General features: G+C 50.2%; 1 protein-coding gene across 1 annotated transcript; it reads left to right on the top strand.

The window, feature by feature from the left end:
• Positions 1-2,029: 2,029 nt before the first annotated feature.
• Slc22a17 (solute carrier family 22 member 17) lies at positions 2,030-9,796 on the top strand. The gene is made up of 11 exons (XM_004864171.3): positions 2,030-2,035; positions 3,200-3,454; positions 3,616-4,122; positions 4,229-4,332; positions 6,657-6,811; positions 7,503-7,668; positions 7,854-7,999; positions 8,144-8,249; positions 8,405-8,622; positions 8,912-9,023; positions 9,170-9,796. Exons 1-11 carry the CDS (start codon positions 2,030-2,032, stop codon positions 9,456-9,458), a joined length of 2,064 nt encoding a protein of 687 aa, XP_004864228.2. The 3' UTR covers positions 9,459-9,796.
• Positions 9,797-15,280: the final 5,484 nt, after the last annotated feature.

Genomic DNA, 15,280 nt, shown 5'->3' with positions numbered 1-15,280 from the left:
TACATAGTTCAAGGTCAGTCTGAACTTCATAGCAAGACCCTGCCTCAAAAACACAAAAATAAAGCCACCAGATTGCGTAGCTGTTGGTGGGAATCAACAGGGCAATGTGAAGAGAGCAAGGAGAGAGACCAAGGAAGAAGAGTAGCCAGGAAGATTGGGAGGTGCCTGAGCTTGCCCTGGAAGACGAGAACCAAAATGGGTCTGGGACTAGTGTTCCAAGGCAGCGGTCAGATCGCTGACCTGGGGCCTCCCTCCAAGACTTCATTGTCAGATGATGTCGTTAGAGAGATGCAGATGTGGTTAAGAGGTGGGCGGTACGTGAAGGTGCCTCTTCAGAGGTCACCCCAACTAGTGAGCCATGCTCAGTGCTGGACCACAGGCCAGCTCTGGAAACCACTACTGCTAACCTGGTGCCCTCTTCCTCAGATGACTCTAGGAGAGTCTGGCCCTTACACTCCACTCCCCATGCTTCCCACTTGTCACCCTCCCGGATAAAAGGAGCTGAGCTGGCAGGTGAGTGCAACGGGTTGAAAATCCATAGACCTAGTACTTTGCTGAAAGCAAGGCCCATGGCCTATATGAGGGATCACTCAGCCATTTACCACAAGGGAAGAAGTCTGGGCTCCAGACCCACTTCTTAGGTTCTGCTTTCCCAAGAATCTGGCATCACAGTGACCTGGTCACCTCAAATTCCAGCCACAATCTTAGCATCACGACACCTTTATGCATATGTCTCATTCATTTTGGACTCCTTTCTTTCACTCTCAAGGAGAACTTTTCCAGATTCTGGGGCCAAGAAAAAATCCCCTCAGTGGCGCTGCACCTGCTTGGCAAGCACAAGGTCCTGAGTTTGGTTCCCGGTACCCCCCCCCCAAAAAAAGAAAAATCACCCCTATGTGTTCAAGGCCATCTCCCATCTTCCAGACAGAATTTCAAGAGATAAGCCTGAGCTGAGAGTGGTGGCATACACCTATAATCCTAGCTACTTGGGAAGATGAGGCAGGAGGATCACAACTTCAATGTCAGCCTGAGCAACTTAGTGACACACTATTTCAAAAATATAGAAAGGGCTAGGGATGTAGGTCAGCGGTAGAGCTGCCCTGGGTGGTTGGTAAGATCCCCAGTACCAGAGAGGGAGAGAAAGGAGCCTGGAATTGGAGTCAGGTTTCAGTTCAGATCTCAGATCGGCCACACGTGTGTCTGTGGGTAGGTCGTGCCAGGCTCTGAGTCCTGTCTCACTGTTAATGTGATAATGATGATAATGGTCTTACAAGGTTGTGAGGCCCTAAAAAGAAAATGCATGTAAATGGTCTAGGACCAGATAAAATTAAGAAACTATTACTCCAAAACAAACAGAAGACGTAAGCAAATATATCCCCAAGGAATGTTGGCTGTGATCATAGTAATTCTAGAGGAGATACAAAAAGGAGTTGGAGGAGGGAAGATGGTAGGAGGCTGTTCAATGCACTGAAAAAAAAAGGGTTTCCTGTATTTCGGAATTTTCTGAGCCGAGGAGACAAACTGTTGAAGGTGAGATTCAGTGGTGAGAAAGGGGAATGATTTCTTAGCTGAGACTTGACAGGACATTCCTTTCCAACCCTTACCTGGGATTCAAAACTAAAGTACCCATCAGGTACCAGATCTCTTAGAGAAAGTCACCTCTAACTAATGAACATACAACCAGGGACCTAATTAAAACACAGATGATGGCTGAAAGGTCTGGGTGAGACAAGATTGTGCATTTGTAACAATCTCACAAGTGTCAGGGATGCTGTTCATCCGTCAACCACACTGAGTAGTAGTAGGGGTTAGAGAAGGCTTCTCTGAGGCTGAAGGATGAAGATAATTTGACTAAAAGGCCTTCTAGGCATAGAAACCAACTTGTGCAAAGGTCCTGTAGTATGGGAAATACTGAAAGAAAGCCAAGTGGCTGGAGGGCAGAGAGTCTGGAGGAAGAAGTAAAATGGAACTTCAGAGAACATGTGATCATGCATACAGCACCATCTGTGAGTCAAGAATACTTACCATGATGAAGGTAATGAAGCAGGAAAGGGATACAATCAGACCTACATTCTGAGAAGATCATTCCATCTGCATCATAAGTAACAGATGGGGAAAGGGATAGAAACAAAGTGGATGCAGAACACAAGCCCAGCATTAGGAGGGTACAGTGGTGTGCACATGTGGTAGGGGAGAGGAGCAGAATATTCGAGAACTATACAAGAATTAAAATGGACAGGAGGATTTGACATAAGGAAGAGAGAAGTCCAAGGACTGTCACATGAGTGCCTGGCCGTAGCTTCTTCCTTTGCTGCAGAAGGAAGCACTAGGAGATAACCATGTTAGAGGAGGGAAGAACATGAATTTAGTCTTAGTCACATTGAATTTGAGGTTCCTGTGAGACATCCAAAGTAAGAGGTCCAACAAGCGGTTGCTTCGTGGACCAGGGCTCAGAAGGCAGGCAGGAGCAGGAGATGCAAAGCAGAGACTCAGGTGTGCCTCATACGTGTTGGCAGCACTTGAAGCCGTGAGCAGAGTGAGACACCAAGGTGGAAACGAGAGTGAAATGAAGGGAGGGCCTCAGACCAAGTCTCTGAGGACTGCAGACACTGAGTGGTGGTAAGGAAGAGGATGTGCTTGCCATGAAAACAGGAGCAGAAGAAAGAAGGCCAGGGGAATGTGGGACTTACCAGCTAAGAGAAAAAGTATTGAAAGGAAGGGCCAACAGTGCCAAACACTGTTGAAAAAATGATGGAGATTCAACCAGGATGGAGTGGTGAAAACCGGAGAAGGCAGCTCCTTGTAGAGGTCTGAAGTGGAGCACAGCGCTAAGCCTCCATATGCATAAACGCTTTCTAATTGCGAGTTTACATGGCTGCTTCTCTGCAAGTAAACTCCTCCAAGTTGGTTTGGTTGGCACTGTTATCACCACAGCCCAGTACAAGGCCTGGAACATAGTAGGCACTTAATAAATGTTGCTACTGATGAATGTATGATGGGGAAGAACTGGAAGCAAAGGAGGAACCTCTGGCATCTGGCTCGGCTACCTACTATCCTTCAGCCTTTTTGCCTTTTTTACCGCAATGGCCTGCAGGCCCACGGAGCAGACGACAGAGCCCCCAGGGCCCCCCTCCCCTGGGCCCTGGCCCCCCTTCCTCTCTCTGACGAAGAGTCTGGACCGAAGGTTCTGCTGACGTAGGAAGGGGAGGAGAATCTGAAGGAAGGGGAGGGGAAAGCAACGGAGAAAGCGCAGAGACTGAGGTGGCGCCCACGGCTGCAGAGCTGCAGACCGGGTCTCTTTGAGCCCTCAGTGTCCGGGCATTCGGCGCGGGCCGGGAGGGCCCCTGCGGTCGGCAAGCTGGCTCCCCGGGTGGCCACCGGGACCCCCGAGCCCAATGGCGGGGGCGGCAGCAAAATCGACAGCACAGTAGAGATCCACACCGGCTCCAATGGAGTAAGTGCCCGCTCCCCCAGGGGGCGACGCCATCCGCTCCGCACCCACCCCTGCCCCTCCGGCCGAGCCCTCCTGCGCGCCCCCGCCCCTCCCATGGCCTCGCTCCAGCGTCCGCCCGCCCCCTCCGCGTCGCTCTCCGCTTCACCCCCCCCCCCCCGCAGCAGGTCGGGACCCTCGGAGACGCGGTGCCCACCGAGCAGCTGCAGGGTGAGCGTGAGCGCGAGCGGGAAGGGGAGGGCGACGCGGGCGGCGACGGGCTGGGCAGCAGCCTGTCGCTGGCCGTGCCCCCAGGCCCCCTCAGCTTTGAGGCGCTGCTCGCCCAGGTGGGGGCGCTGGGCGGCGGCCAGCAGCTGCAGCTCGGCCTGTGTTGCCTGCCCATGCTCTTCGTGGCGCTTGGTTTGGCCTCGGACCCCATCTTCACGCTGGCGCCCCCACTGCATTGCCACTATGGGGCCTTCCCCCCCAATGCCTCGGGCTGGGAGCAGCCCCCCAATGCCAGTGGCGTCAGCGTCGCAGCTAGCGCGGCTGTAGCAGCGAGCACAGCCAACCGCGTCGCCACCAGCACGGACCCCGCGTGCAGCGGCTTCGCCCCGCCGGACTTCAACCACTGCCTCAAGGACTGGGACTATAACGGGCTTCCAGTGCTCACCACTAATGCCATCGGCCAGGTGAGGCTGCCGGGCCAAGCGGGTGCGGGGCGGGGCGGGGGCGGGGGCGGGCCGAGGGCGGCGAGGGCGGGACCTCACGCCCACTGCACCTTTCTCACGCCCCCAGTGGGATCTGGTGTGTGACCTGGGCTGGCAGGTGATCCTGGAGCAGATCCTCTTCATCTTGGGCTTTGCCTCCGGCTACCTATTCCTGGGTTACCCCGCAGACAGGTGAGCTGTCGTGGGGGCAGGGCTGGTAGAGAGGAGGGGGCCTAGGAAAGCCAGCCCAAGCAACTTGGGCTGCAGGAGGCCGAGGACCATCGCTGGACTCTGCAGTCTTCTCCGGACTTGTGCTCAATGATCTACTTTCATCTTCACTCCCTATCAGAAAAATACAGTTCCATACCCCTCTGGCACGAGGGATGGGCTCACCTCTGTGGACTATTTGCCCCATACCCACTGATCAGCAGTCCCATATTCTTGAATCAGTGGCCTCATCTTCAAAGAGAAGGGTCCCATCCCTAACCGAGAACCCTATCTCCACAGATCAAAAGTCTTGCCTCTCCCTCTTTCTGCCCTCTTCACCCTAACCTTCTCCATTAAGATTCATGCCCACCAGTTAATAGCCCAACTGAACTGTTAGCTTCATCTCTGTGCCCTCATTCCCAAAGATCAGTGTTAATTCCTAAATATCAGCAGCCCCATTTCCACTGACCAATAGTCCAGCTTTACAAACACTGACCCATCTGTGTCTAGTGGCCCTTCCCCCACCAGTCAATAACTATCTCCAAAGAACAGTACCATCATCTTCAATAACCCATAGTCCCGTGCCTGCCACCAAATGCCCCCCAGATCTCCCCTCATAAATTGATAGTCCCTTCATGGATCTGCGGGGCTTTCAGATCCTCTCAGACTGATACCTCCATTTCCATGAATCAGTGGCCTCATTTCTAAAGATCAACAGCCCACTAACCAATAGCTCCCCTCAACGATCAAAAATCCTGTCTCCTCTGTTTCTGGACACCATCACCACTGACCAGATGCTCCAACTCCACTGACCACCCCCATGGATTACTTATCCCGACCGAGCTCCAGTCTAATCTAAATGGATTAATTGTCCAACTTCGATGGACCAAAGGCATCTCAACATTCAGTAGTCCATTTCTTAAAATCAGTACCCTCTTCACCACCTAGTCACATACACCTGTGGGCCAGTAATCCTAAACCCACAGCTAGTAGCCCATCCCTGTGCATCAGTGGCTTCATTTCCACAGGGTGGTAGCCTTATTCTTATTCCTGTCATACCCAGAGACCAGTAATTCAGTATCCTAAAGTCTGACACTTTAGCTACATTAATTAGGGCCGGGGATTTAGCTCAGTGGTTCCGACACCTGCCTCGAAAGCAAAAGGACCTGACTTTGATCCCCGGTACAAAAAAAAAAAAAAGGCGGGGAGGGGGCTTTCATCCCTTTGGGTTAGTAGCCTCATTCACAGGGATTAGTGCCCCTTTCCAATGACCAGTGGCTGTGCTTGCTCCAGCAGCACATATACCAATGACCAATCTTCATCTCCATAAATCAGTAGTCTTATCACCAAAGATCAATACCCCAGCCCCCAATAGATCAGAAGCTCTATCCCCACTGGCTCCTGGTGAGTGACCATCATCATTTACCAGTAGTTTCATCTCCCCTGGCCTGTGAGCCCATCCTTAATAATTATCTCCATGTGTTAATAAATTTATCTCTACTAACCACCCATCCATACAAGCTAAAATCCTTTATCCCATGGATCAGTGGCACTATCCCCAGATATCACTTTCCAGTTTCCAAAGATTGAGTCCCATCCTCTCAGATCAGTAGTCCTACCTCATGAATTAATAGACCCATTCCCATAGATCAGTAGCTCCATCTCCTGGCTTGTGGCCCATCCCACTGACAACCCCAAAGTATTAAAAAGCCCTTGTCCCAACTTAAAGGAACAGTGGCTTCATTCACCAAAAGCAATTACTCAGTCCCCTGAAATCAGTAGCTCCATCTTCACTGACTAATACTGTCCCCAGGGACAAGTAGCCAATGACCCCAACTCCACAGATGAAGGCTATAATCCCATATACTAATGATTCACATCTCTGGTCTGAGCAGACAAATTCCGTTCCCCCTGACCACTATCACCCACTGTCCCCAGGATCAGTGGTCCTAAATTGCTGGGTATAGTGACACATGCCTATAATCCCAGCACTCTTGAGAGGCTGAGGCAGGAGGATTGCAAGTTCAAGCTCAGCCTGGGTTATTTAGCAAGACTGTCTCAGTATAAAAAGGCCTGAGGATGTAGCTCAGTACAAAGGCCCTGGGTTCAGTCCTCATAGCCTCACCTTAGTGAGCAGTATCGAGACATCAACCAGCCATGGTCTCCACCCCTTCCCATCATCTCTAGCCTCAGTCCAGCTCTCGCTCTCAGAGCCTCCTTACCTCCAGCTTTGAAGTGGGCACTGGGCCCTTCCCAGCACCTCCTCACCCAGGGAGTCTAGGTATTCAGAAGCCTTCCCTGCTCTCCAGATTTGGCCGTCGTGGGATTGTGCTGCTGACCCTGGGGCTGGTGGGTCCCTGTGGAGTGGGAGGGGCTGCCGCAGGCTCCTCCACAGGCGTCATGGCCCTCCGATTCCTCCTGGGCTTCCTGCTTGCTGGTGTTGACCTTGGCGTCTATCTGATGCGTAAGTGGCACCCTGTCTGAGTTCCCTCCTGTGTCACACCCACCTTTCTGGATTCCCAGGCCATCCCAGCTGCCCACTAGGGTCCCCTCATCCCCTTCTTCAGTCCCAGAGTTCAGCTGCTCAGAGCCTTAGCTTTGTGCCAGGCCTTTGATGGGTTCGGGCGTCCTGCTTCTCTCCACATCTCTCTCCTGTGATCCTTAAAGACTTGCCCTGGACTTACTGCTGTCAGTAAATCCACCTAATTTTTGTTTGTTTGTTTGTTTGTTTTTGATACCGGGGATCAAACTTGGGACCTTGCGCTTGCAAGGCAGGTGCTGGAACCACTGAGCTAAATCCCCTGGCCCATAAATCCACCTGATTTTAAAAGAAAATTCTGATTAGCTATGTGACTCTGAACAAGGGTTGACATGAAGATCAAATAAGAGACCGGAAGGGAAAGGGCCTATAAACTGGGGCTATTCTAATCCTAGAGTCCTAGGTTTGAGTAGGAGAGGAGAGAGGACTGAACAATCTCTACTCCTTGCCGCCCAGAGTTTGGTCTGTGGGAGGCAATGCCTGCAGCCTCTCCTCAGGGTCTGACCTAGCTCTCTGTCCTCCTCCCTCCTTTCCTCCTCCTTTTCCTCTCTCCTTTTCTCTCTCATGCCTCCTCTCTCCCTGGCCTCTCCACTCTCCATCCCTGCTTTATTTCCAGGCCTGGAGCTGTGCGACCCAACCCAGAGGCTTCGGGTGGCCCTGGCAGGGGAGTTGGTGGGGGTGGGAGGGCACTTCCTGTTCCTGGGCCTGGCCCTTGTCTCTAAGGACTGGCGATTTCTGCAGCGAATGATCACCGCTCCCTGTATCCTCTTCCTGTTTTATGGGTTAGTATTGCTCTTCCCCTGTGACCTGGCCCTTCCCATCTCCACCTCAGCGTAGCTCTTAGCCTAGAGACCCCTCCTGCCTTCCAAGTGCCCCCAGTCCAGACCTGCCCAGTCTCTCAGGGGTGGACGTTTCCTGTGTCAGGAGAGGGGAGGCCTCAACGTGTACCTTCCTACCCTGCCTCCAGCTGGCCTGGTCTGTTTCTGGAGTCTGCACGGTGGCTCATAGTGAAGCGGCAGATCGAGGAGGCCCAGTCTGTGCTGAGGATCCTGGCTGAGCGGAACCGGCCCCACGGGCAGATGCTGGGGGAGGAGGCCCAGGAGGCCCTGCAGGGTAAAAGTCAGGGGTCCCTGCTACATGGCAGTGGCCTCTTCATGGCCATAGCTGTGCCACTTCCCGGGTTCTCCACCTTCCACATGGGAGGATCCTGGGTTCTCAGCTCTTTCTTCTAACAGAGCTCCCCGCTCTCTCTCAAAGACCTGGAGAACACCTGTCCACTCCCTGAAACATCCACCTTTTCCTTCATGGCTCTCCTCAACTACCGCAACATCTGGAAGAATCTGCTTATCCTGGGCTTCACCAAGTGAGCCTGGGTGTTGGAGCTGAGGGCCAGGCCAGTAGCTGAGATAGGAGCTGGCTGGGTTGAGGAAGAGGGAGGCTGGAAGAGGACAGCGGGGCCGGGAGGGGTGTGCCTGGGGATTCAGACACTGTTATTTGCCTCCTCACCCCTTCTCACAGTTTCATTGCCCACGCCATTGGCCACTGCTACCAGCCTATGGGAGGAGCAGGGAGCCCATCAGACTTCTACTTGTGCTCCCTGCTGGCCAGTGGCACAGCAGCCCTGGCCTGTGTCTTCCTGGGGGTCACCGTGGACCGATTCGGCCGCCGGGGCATCCTGCTTCTCTCTATGACCCTCGCTGGCATTGCGTCCCTGGTCTTGCTGGGCCTGTGGGATTGTGAGCATCCTTCCTTCCCCACAGTGTGGGCTCAGCAAGGGAATCCTAACAGAGGTGCCTCAGACAGGCTCAGCCACTATTTCTAGCACAGGCTTCCCAAGAAGGGACCAGAACCTGCCCTGAGTTTCCTCCAGACTGTATAAACCTGTCTGTCTCTCAGTCTATGAAGGAGTGCCCAGAGCCCACCCAGCTAGAGCCATGTGGTCTGAGAGCCAAGGGAATGGGGCCGGGGACTAGGCTACGCACCATCACCCCACCTCCGTTCATATCGGCCTTCTTGATCCTCCAGATCTGAATGAGGCTGCCATCACTACCTTCTCTGTCCTTGGGGTCTTCTCTTCCCAAGCTGCTGCCATCCTCAGCACCCTCCTTGCTGCCGAAGTCATCCCCACCACTGTCCGGTGAGAGTGAGGGTTTGCCTAGCACAGGGCCAGGCTTCCAGGCCTCGCACTAAGGACAGGCCCTGAGGGATGAGGGAGGGAGGCTGCGGAGAAGCGGTGGGGTGAGGCCACAGCCATAGGCTGAGTGCCTCCTCCCTCTGTCCCAGGGGCCGTGGCCTGGGCCTAATCATGGCACTGGGGGCCCTCGGGGGGCTGAGTGGCCCAGCCCAGCGCCTCCATATGGGCCATGGAGCCTTCCTGCAGCACGTGGTGCTGGCAGCCTGTGCCCTCCTCTGCATCCTCAGCATTATGCTTCTGCCGGAGACCAAGCGCAAGCTCCTGCCCGAGGTGCTCCGGGATGGAGAGCTGTGCCGCCGGCCCTCCCTGCTGCGGCAGCCACCACCTAATCGCTGTGACCACGTCCCGCTGCTTGCCACCCCCAATGCTGCCCTCTGAGTGGCCTCTGAGCACTCTGGCGGGAGGCTGGCCCATATGGAAAGGTGGCATGGGACCCCAGCGAGGAGAATGGGAAGACAGTGAGAAAGGCAGGGCTCCCGGCAGGGCTTGGAGGTATCTCGCGCCAGCCATCCAGGAGAGCTCAGAGGGCTGCCCCCACCCCCACCTCCTCCCTGCTGCTTTGTGTTCACTGCCTTGGCAAGAGTCAGGAACAGGGAAAGAGCTCCACACTGTAACCACTGGGTCTGGGCTCCATCCTGTGCCCAAAGACATCCTCCCAGACCTCGTTCTTTCTTGCTCTATCATTCTGTTTCAATAAAGACATTTTGAAGAAATGAGCACATCATAGCCTGGACTTCCTCCCTTCTGTTGTCCTCCTATCTCTTTAGGGAAAGCTTCTTTCAGTGGAATACAAACCATTAACAATCTTGCCTCCTCTTCCCCATGCCCAGCCCCCAGTGTTAACTTACAGCTGTCGCCACTTACTGATTGCTTGCTGTGCTGCCAAGACGGCACTAGGTGCTTTGTACTCTTTAATCCTTACTACAACTGCAAGGTAGGTGTTTGGATCATTAGGGGTTTTTTGTTGTTATTGTTGTAAGCAATTGACTCTAATAAACTGGGCATGGTGGTGCACTCCTGTAATCCCACCTACTCAGGAGGCTGAGGCAGGAGGATTGTGAGTTCAAGGCCAGCCTGGCCAACCTAGGGAGACCCTGTCTCCAAATAAAATTTTAAAAGGCTGGGGCCGGGGATTTAGCTCAGTGGTGCCACCACCTGCCTCGCAAGCAGAAGGACCCGAGTTCAATCCCTGGTGCCAAAAAAAAAATTTTTTTAAAGGCTGAGAGTGTAGCTCAGGTGTGGGAGAGCACTTGCTTAGCATGCATGAGGCCCTGGGTTCCATCCCCCGTACACCACAAATAATACTAAATTTAGGAATTTATTAGATGTGCTGGGGAGATTAATGGTCAGAATTTAGAGAATGGAAGGAAAAGCAGACCTAGTCCTAAAAGGTCAGGAACCAAGAAGCCTCACAGTGCAGGAGCAGGAACCAGTAACATTCATTTCAGTAGCATCTCTGTCAGGGCTTCTGATAAGTGAATTCCAGTGGATTCACCAACCACAGAATCTCACTGGATCCTCACCAATAACCCTATGAAAAAAATGGTTATTTTTGAGGCTTGTACAGATGGGCAGATGAAGGCTTGGAGAGAAGAGTAACTTATTTAAGGTAACATGCTGGTAAGTAAAATAGCCAGATCTCAAGAAGTGAGCCTGCAGTCTTCTTGCATGCCAGACTAGAAATATTCTAAACACCACAAGAGAAGATATTATTCAACCCATAAAATTAAGTTAATTAATTACTCCAGGAACTATGTCAGGGACATAGTTATGGGGCAAATAAAAGAAATGACCAATTTTCTCGAAGAGATTGTACTAATCGAAACATAGATTTTTAGTTAGATTCACAACTAAGAGCTATAATTGACTATTGAGAGGGAAATTTAAAAGATGCACAGGGCTATTTATTTGCAGGGCTAGGGATTGAACCCATAGATTTGCACATGCCAGGCAAATACTGTACCACTGAACTGTACTGTATTTCCCCAGCCATTTTCATTTTTTGAGCCAGGATCTTACTAAATAGCCCATGCCAGCTGGCATCAATCTTGTGATCCTCCTGCTTCAGCCTCCCAAGAATCTGGGATTATGGACATGTGCCACTATACCTGGCCAGGCGGGGTACATTTTTAACCTTAAAAAGTTATATGAAGGGCTGGGGATTTAGCTCAGTGGTTCTGCCGCCTGCCTTGAAAGCGCAAGGTTCCAAGTTTGAGCCCTGGTACCAAAAAAAAAAAAAAAAGTTATATGAAGCCAAGTGTGGTGGCACATATATGTAATTCCAATATTCTGAGAGGCTGAGACAGGAGCCTCAAGTTGGAGCCAAACCAGACAATTTAGCGAGACCCTGTCTCCAAAACAGGAAGAGGACCTGGGGATATAGCTCATTACAAAGGCTCTGAGTTCAGTCCCCAGCACTAGACACATACACAAGTTATATGAAGTGACGCTTCCATGTCTCCGCCTGGCCACCATGCAGCCACCTTCTCTTAATTAGTTATTAATGTCTGGTGTGGCCTTGGGTCTGGAAGCACACATGCTCCTCACCCTGCTTTGCTCAGTCTAGGGCTGTGATGGTGATCCTTTTAGAGCTTTCAGTGATACAGACACCCTGCTGCTGCACACTTGCCATAGGTTTTCCACCACTGCTCTAGGCGAGGACTACGAGACATGTAATTACAGTGCTATGTGGAAATTGCAGAGAAATGTAAAGAGCGCTGTGGCAGCTTTGAGAAGAAAAAAATGTCTTAGCCCGGCCAGGCTGCTATCATAAAATATCATAGACGAAAATAAATAAATAAATAAATAACCATAGACTGAGTGCCTTATAAACAACAGAAATTTCTCTCTCCCAGTTCTGGAGGCCTGAAAATTTCAGAGTTTGAACTGGCCAGTTGCTGGCCAATTTGGTGTTGGGTAAGGGCTCACTTCCTGGTTCACGATGGCACTTGCTAGCTGTGTCCTCACATGTTAAAGGGGAACAAAACAACTCCTGGAGGGTCCTTTTATAAGGAGCAACCTAGTTCCTCCCCAAAACCCCAGCTCCTAACACTAACACATGAGGATTACGTGTAGACAGATGAATTCTGGGGGACACGAACATTGAGATCACAACAGAAGGTTGCACTCTATTGGCGGCAGATATTTGGATCAAATCTTAAAATGAAGTCTTGAGGAGAAGGACAATCAATGCAAAGCCCAGAGGCATGACAGAATATGGTGTGCATAGAAAATAGCAAATGTCTGTTTGCTTTCAGCAGAAGTGGGGCTCGAACCCAGGGCTTCACACATGCTAGGCAAGTGCTCTACCAGAGTCACAGCCCCAGCCCAGCAAGTGTTTAACACCCTGGAAAGGCCATCTACGAAAAACCATAGCTAGTAGCATAATCAGTGAAGACTGAAGCTTCTCCCCTAAGATCAGAAGAGAGGGAGGTCTGCTCTAGCCACTTCTTTTTTTTTTTTTTGGTACCGGGGATTGAACTTGGGACCTTGCGCTTGCCAGGCAGGCAGTGGCACCACTGAGCTAAATCCCCAACTCTAGCCACTTCTGTTCAACCTTGTATTGGAAATTCTAGAGAAATAAAAGGCACCCAGAACGGAAAAGAACAAAACTCTGCATTTCCCAATGACGTGATCTTACAGAGAATTCTAAAGAATACACAAACAAAAGCCTGTTGAAAATAAGTAATTCAGCAAAGTTACTGAACTTGCAGGATACAAGATCAGTTTTGTTGTTTACAGTACTTGGCATGAAACCTAGGGCACTATACCAGTGAGTTACATTCCCAGTCTTTATTACATTGAAACAAGGTCTTGCTAAGTTGCCACCACTGGTCTCCAGCTTACCAACCTCCTGCCTCAGCCCTCCTGTCCTCAGCTGGGGTTACAGGCTCGCACCACTATAAAAAAATTAATTGTGATGGCACATGCCTATGATAGCAACCTCTTGGGAGGCTCAAACAGGAGGATTACAAGTTCAAGGCCAACCTGAGCAATTTAGTGTGATCTAATCTCAAAAACGACTGGGGGTGTAGCTCTGAAGTAGAGTGCTTGCCTAGCATGTGGAGGCACTGGGTTCAATCCCCTGTACCTTAACAATAATAATAATTGTACTCCTATACATTAGCAATAGTAACAGACAATCTGAAAATGAAATTAGGAATCCCACTTAAACAGCAAAAAACCAAAATACTTAGAGATAAACAAAGAAGTATAAGATTTTGTACACTGAAAATTATGAAACACTATTGGAAAAAATTCAAGACCTAACTAAATGAAAAAATATCCTGTGTTCATGGACTGGACTTACGTTAAGATAACAAACCATGGGCTGGAGATTTAGCTCAGAGGTTCCAGCACATGCCTCGAAAGTGCAAGGTCCCGAGTTCGATCCCTGGTACCAGAAAAAAAAAGATAACAAACCATGCCCCCCAAAAAATAAATACAAGAGAAACAAGATGGTAATACTCCCTCAATTGATCATGGATTCAGCATTATCTATCAAAATCCTAGCTGCCTTTTTTGCAAAAATTGACAAGCTGATTCTATAATTCATAAAAACCACAGAAGATCAGAATAGCCAACAAATCTGAGAAAAAGCATAGCTGGAAGAGTCACGCTTCTAAAATTTATTTATCTATTCTGTTTGTGTTTTGAGACAAGGTCTCCCTGAAGGCTGGCCTTGAACTCACAGTAATCCTTCTGCCTCAGCCTCCCAAATTCTGGGATTAGAAGTGTGCGCCACCACACCTAGCTCCAACATTACAGAATTTATTACGAAGCTATAGTAAGGAAGACAGAGTGGCGCTGCCATAAAAAGACATACAGATTGAGCTGACCATGGTGGCGCGGGTCTATAATCCTAGCACTGGAGGAGCCTGAGGCAGGAAAAATAGAAGTTCAAGGCCAGCCTATACTCTGTCAAAAGAACAACCGCAATGAGCCACCAGTTCACACACGCTACCGTGGCTATGAGCAAGACTGACAGTGAGTTTGGCAGGAAGTGAAGTGATTGGACGCCTCACATGTCGCCAGTGGAAATGTAAACTGACTGCTGCTTTGAAAGAGCAAACAGTTCCTGGAGTCATGTCTTAGTCCCTTGCTTTAGGCTTCTGAACAAACTGCCATAGACCAGGTAGTTGTATTTTGAGCAACATAAACGTTTCTCACAGTCCTGGAGACTGGGAAGTTCAAGATCAAGGCACTGACAGATTCTCTGTCTGTAGAGGTCCAGCTCTGGTTCATAGCATCTTCCTCTGGCATCCTCACACGGCATAGAGGGCAAGGATGCTCTCAGCAGCCTCTTTTAAAGGGTACTAATCCCACCCATGAGGGCTCTACCCTCACAACTGAATCACTTACCCAGAAACCTCACACTTCCTAATACATCACTCTGGGGGTTAGATTTCAAGACAGGAATTTGGGTGAGCAGGAAGTAAAATTCAGAGCACAGTACCATATGATTCAGCTGCCTTGCTCCTAGGATATATACTCAAGAGAATCCACAGGTGTTTAGTCAAAAAACAGAGACAATCTAAATATCAACTGATTATAAACAAAATGGATGGCTATAAAATGAAGCATTCGCCATAAAGAACACTGACACAAGCTACAACATGGGTGAACCTGAAGCCATGCTGTCAGGCCAGACACAAAAGGCCACATGCTGTAAGATCTGTGCACGCGCATGTGTGTATGTGTGTGTGTGTGTGTGTGACTGAGGAGTGAACTCTACTGAGCTACATCCCCTGTCTCCCCACACACTTTTTTTGAGCATGGTCTTGCTAAATTGTCCAGGCAGGCCATACACCACTGTGTTCAGCTTGCATGATTTCCTTTGGAAATGAAATATCCAAAGAAAGTAAATTCAGAGATGCAAAGTAAACTAGCAGTTGCCAGGAGCTGGGGGGAGAGGAAAATTGAAGGTGCTTGCTAATGGGAATTTCTTTTTTGGATGATGAAAAATGCTCTAAAACTAGGTTCTATATAGTGATGATATATTCACTAATATGTATTCTAAATATTATATAGAGATATATATTCACTATATTTATACATTCACTATATGTATATATTCACTATATATTCACTAATATGTATTCTATTTCTTTTTCTTTTTGGTACCGGGGATCGAGCTTGGGACCTTGCGCTTTCGAGGCAGGCTTCGGAACCACTGAGCTAAATCCCTGGCCCAGTATTCT

This window comes from Heterocephalus glaber, unplaced genomic scaffold, assembly GCF_053883595.1.
Source record: "Heterocephalus glaber isolate CG9 unplaced genomic scaffold, H.glaber_assembly_v1.0 deba00001662, whole genome shotgun sequence".
NCBI classification, from domain to species: Eukaryota; Metazoa; Chordata; class Mammalia; order Rodentia; family Bathyergidae; genus Heterocephalus; species Heterocephalus glaber.
The sequence above is the reverse complement of the archived record's forward strand: the minus strand, read 5'-3'. Positions and strand labels throughout refer to the sequence as shown.

Excerpts from the sequence above, each read along its gene's own strand:
- Slc22a17 (XM_004864171.3), top strand. Across the intron at positions 3,455-3,615 it reads TCCACACCGGCTCCAATGGA|CAGGTCGGGACCCTCGGAGA; the intron begins GTAAGTGCCCGC and ends CCCCCCCCGCAG. Across the intron at positions 8,250-8,404 it reads CTTATCCTGGGCTTCACCAA|TTTCATTGCCCACGCCATTG; the intron begins GTGAGCCTGGGT and ends CCCTTCTCACAG.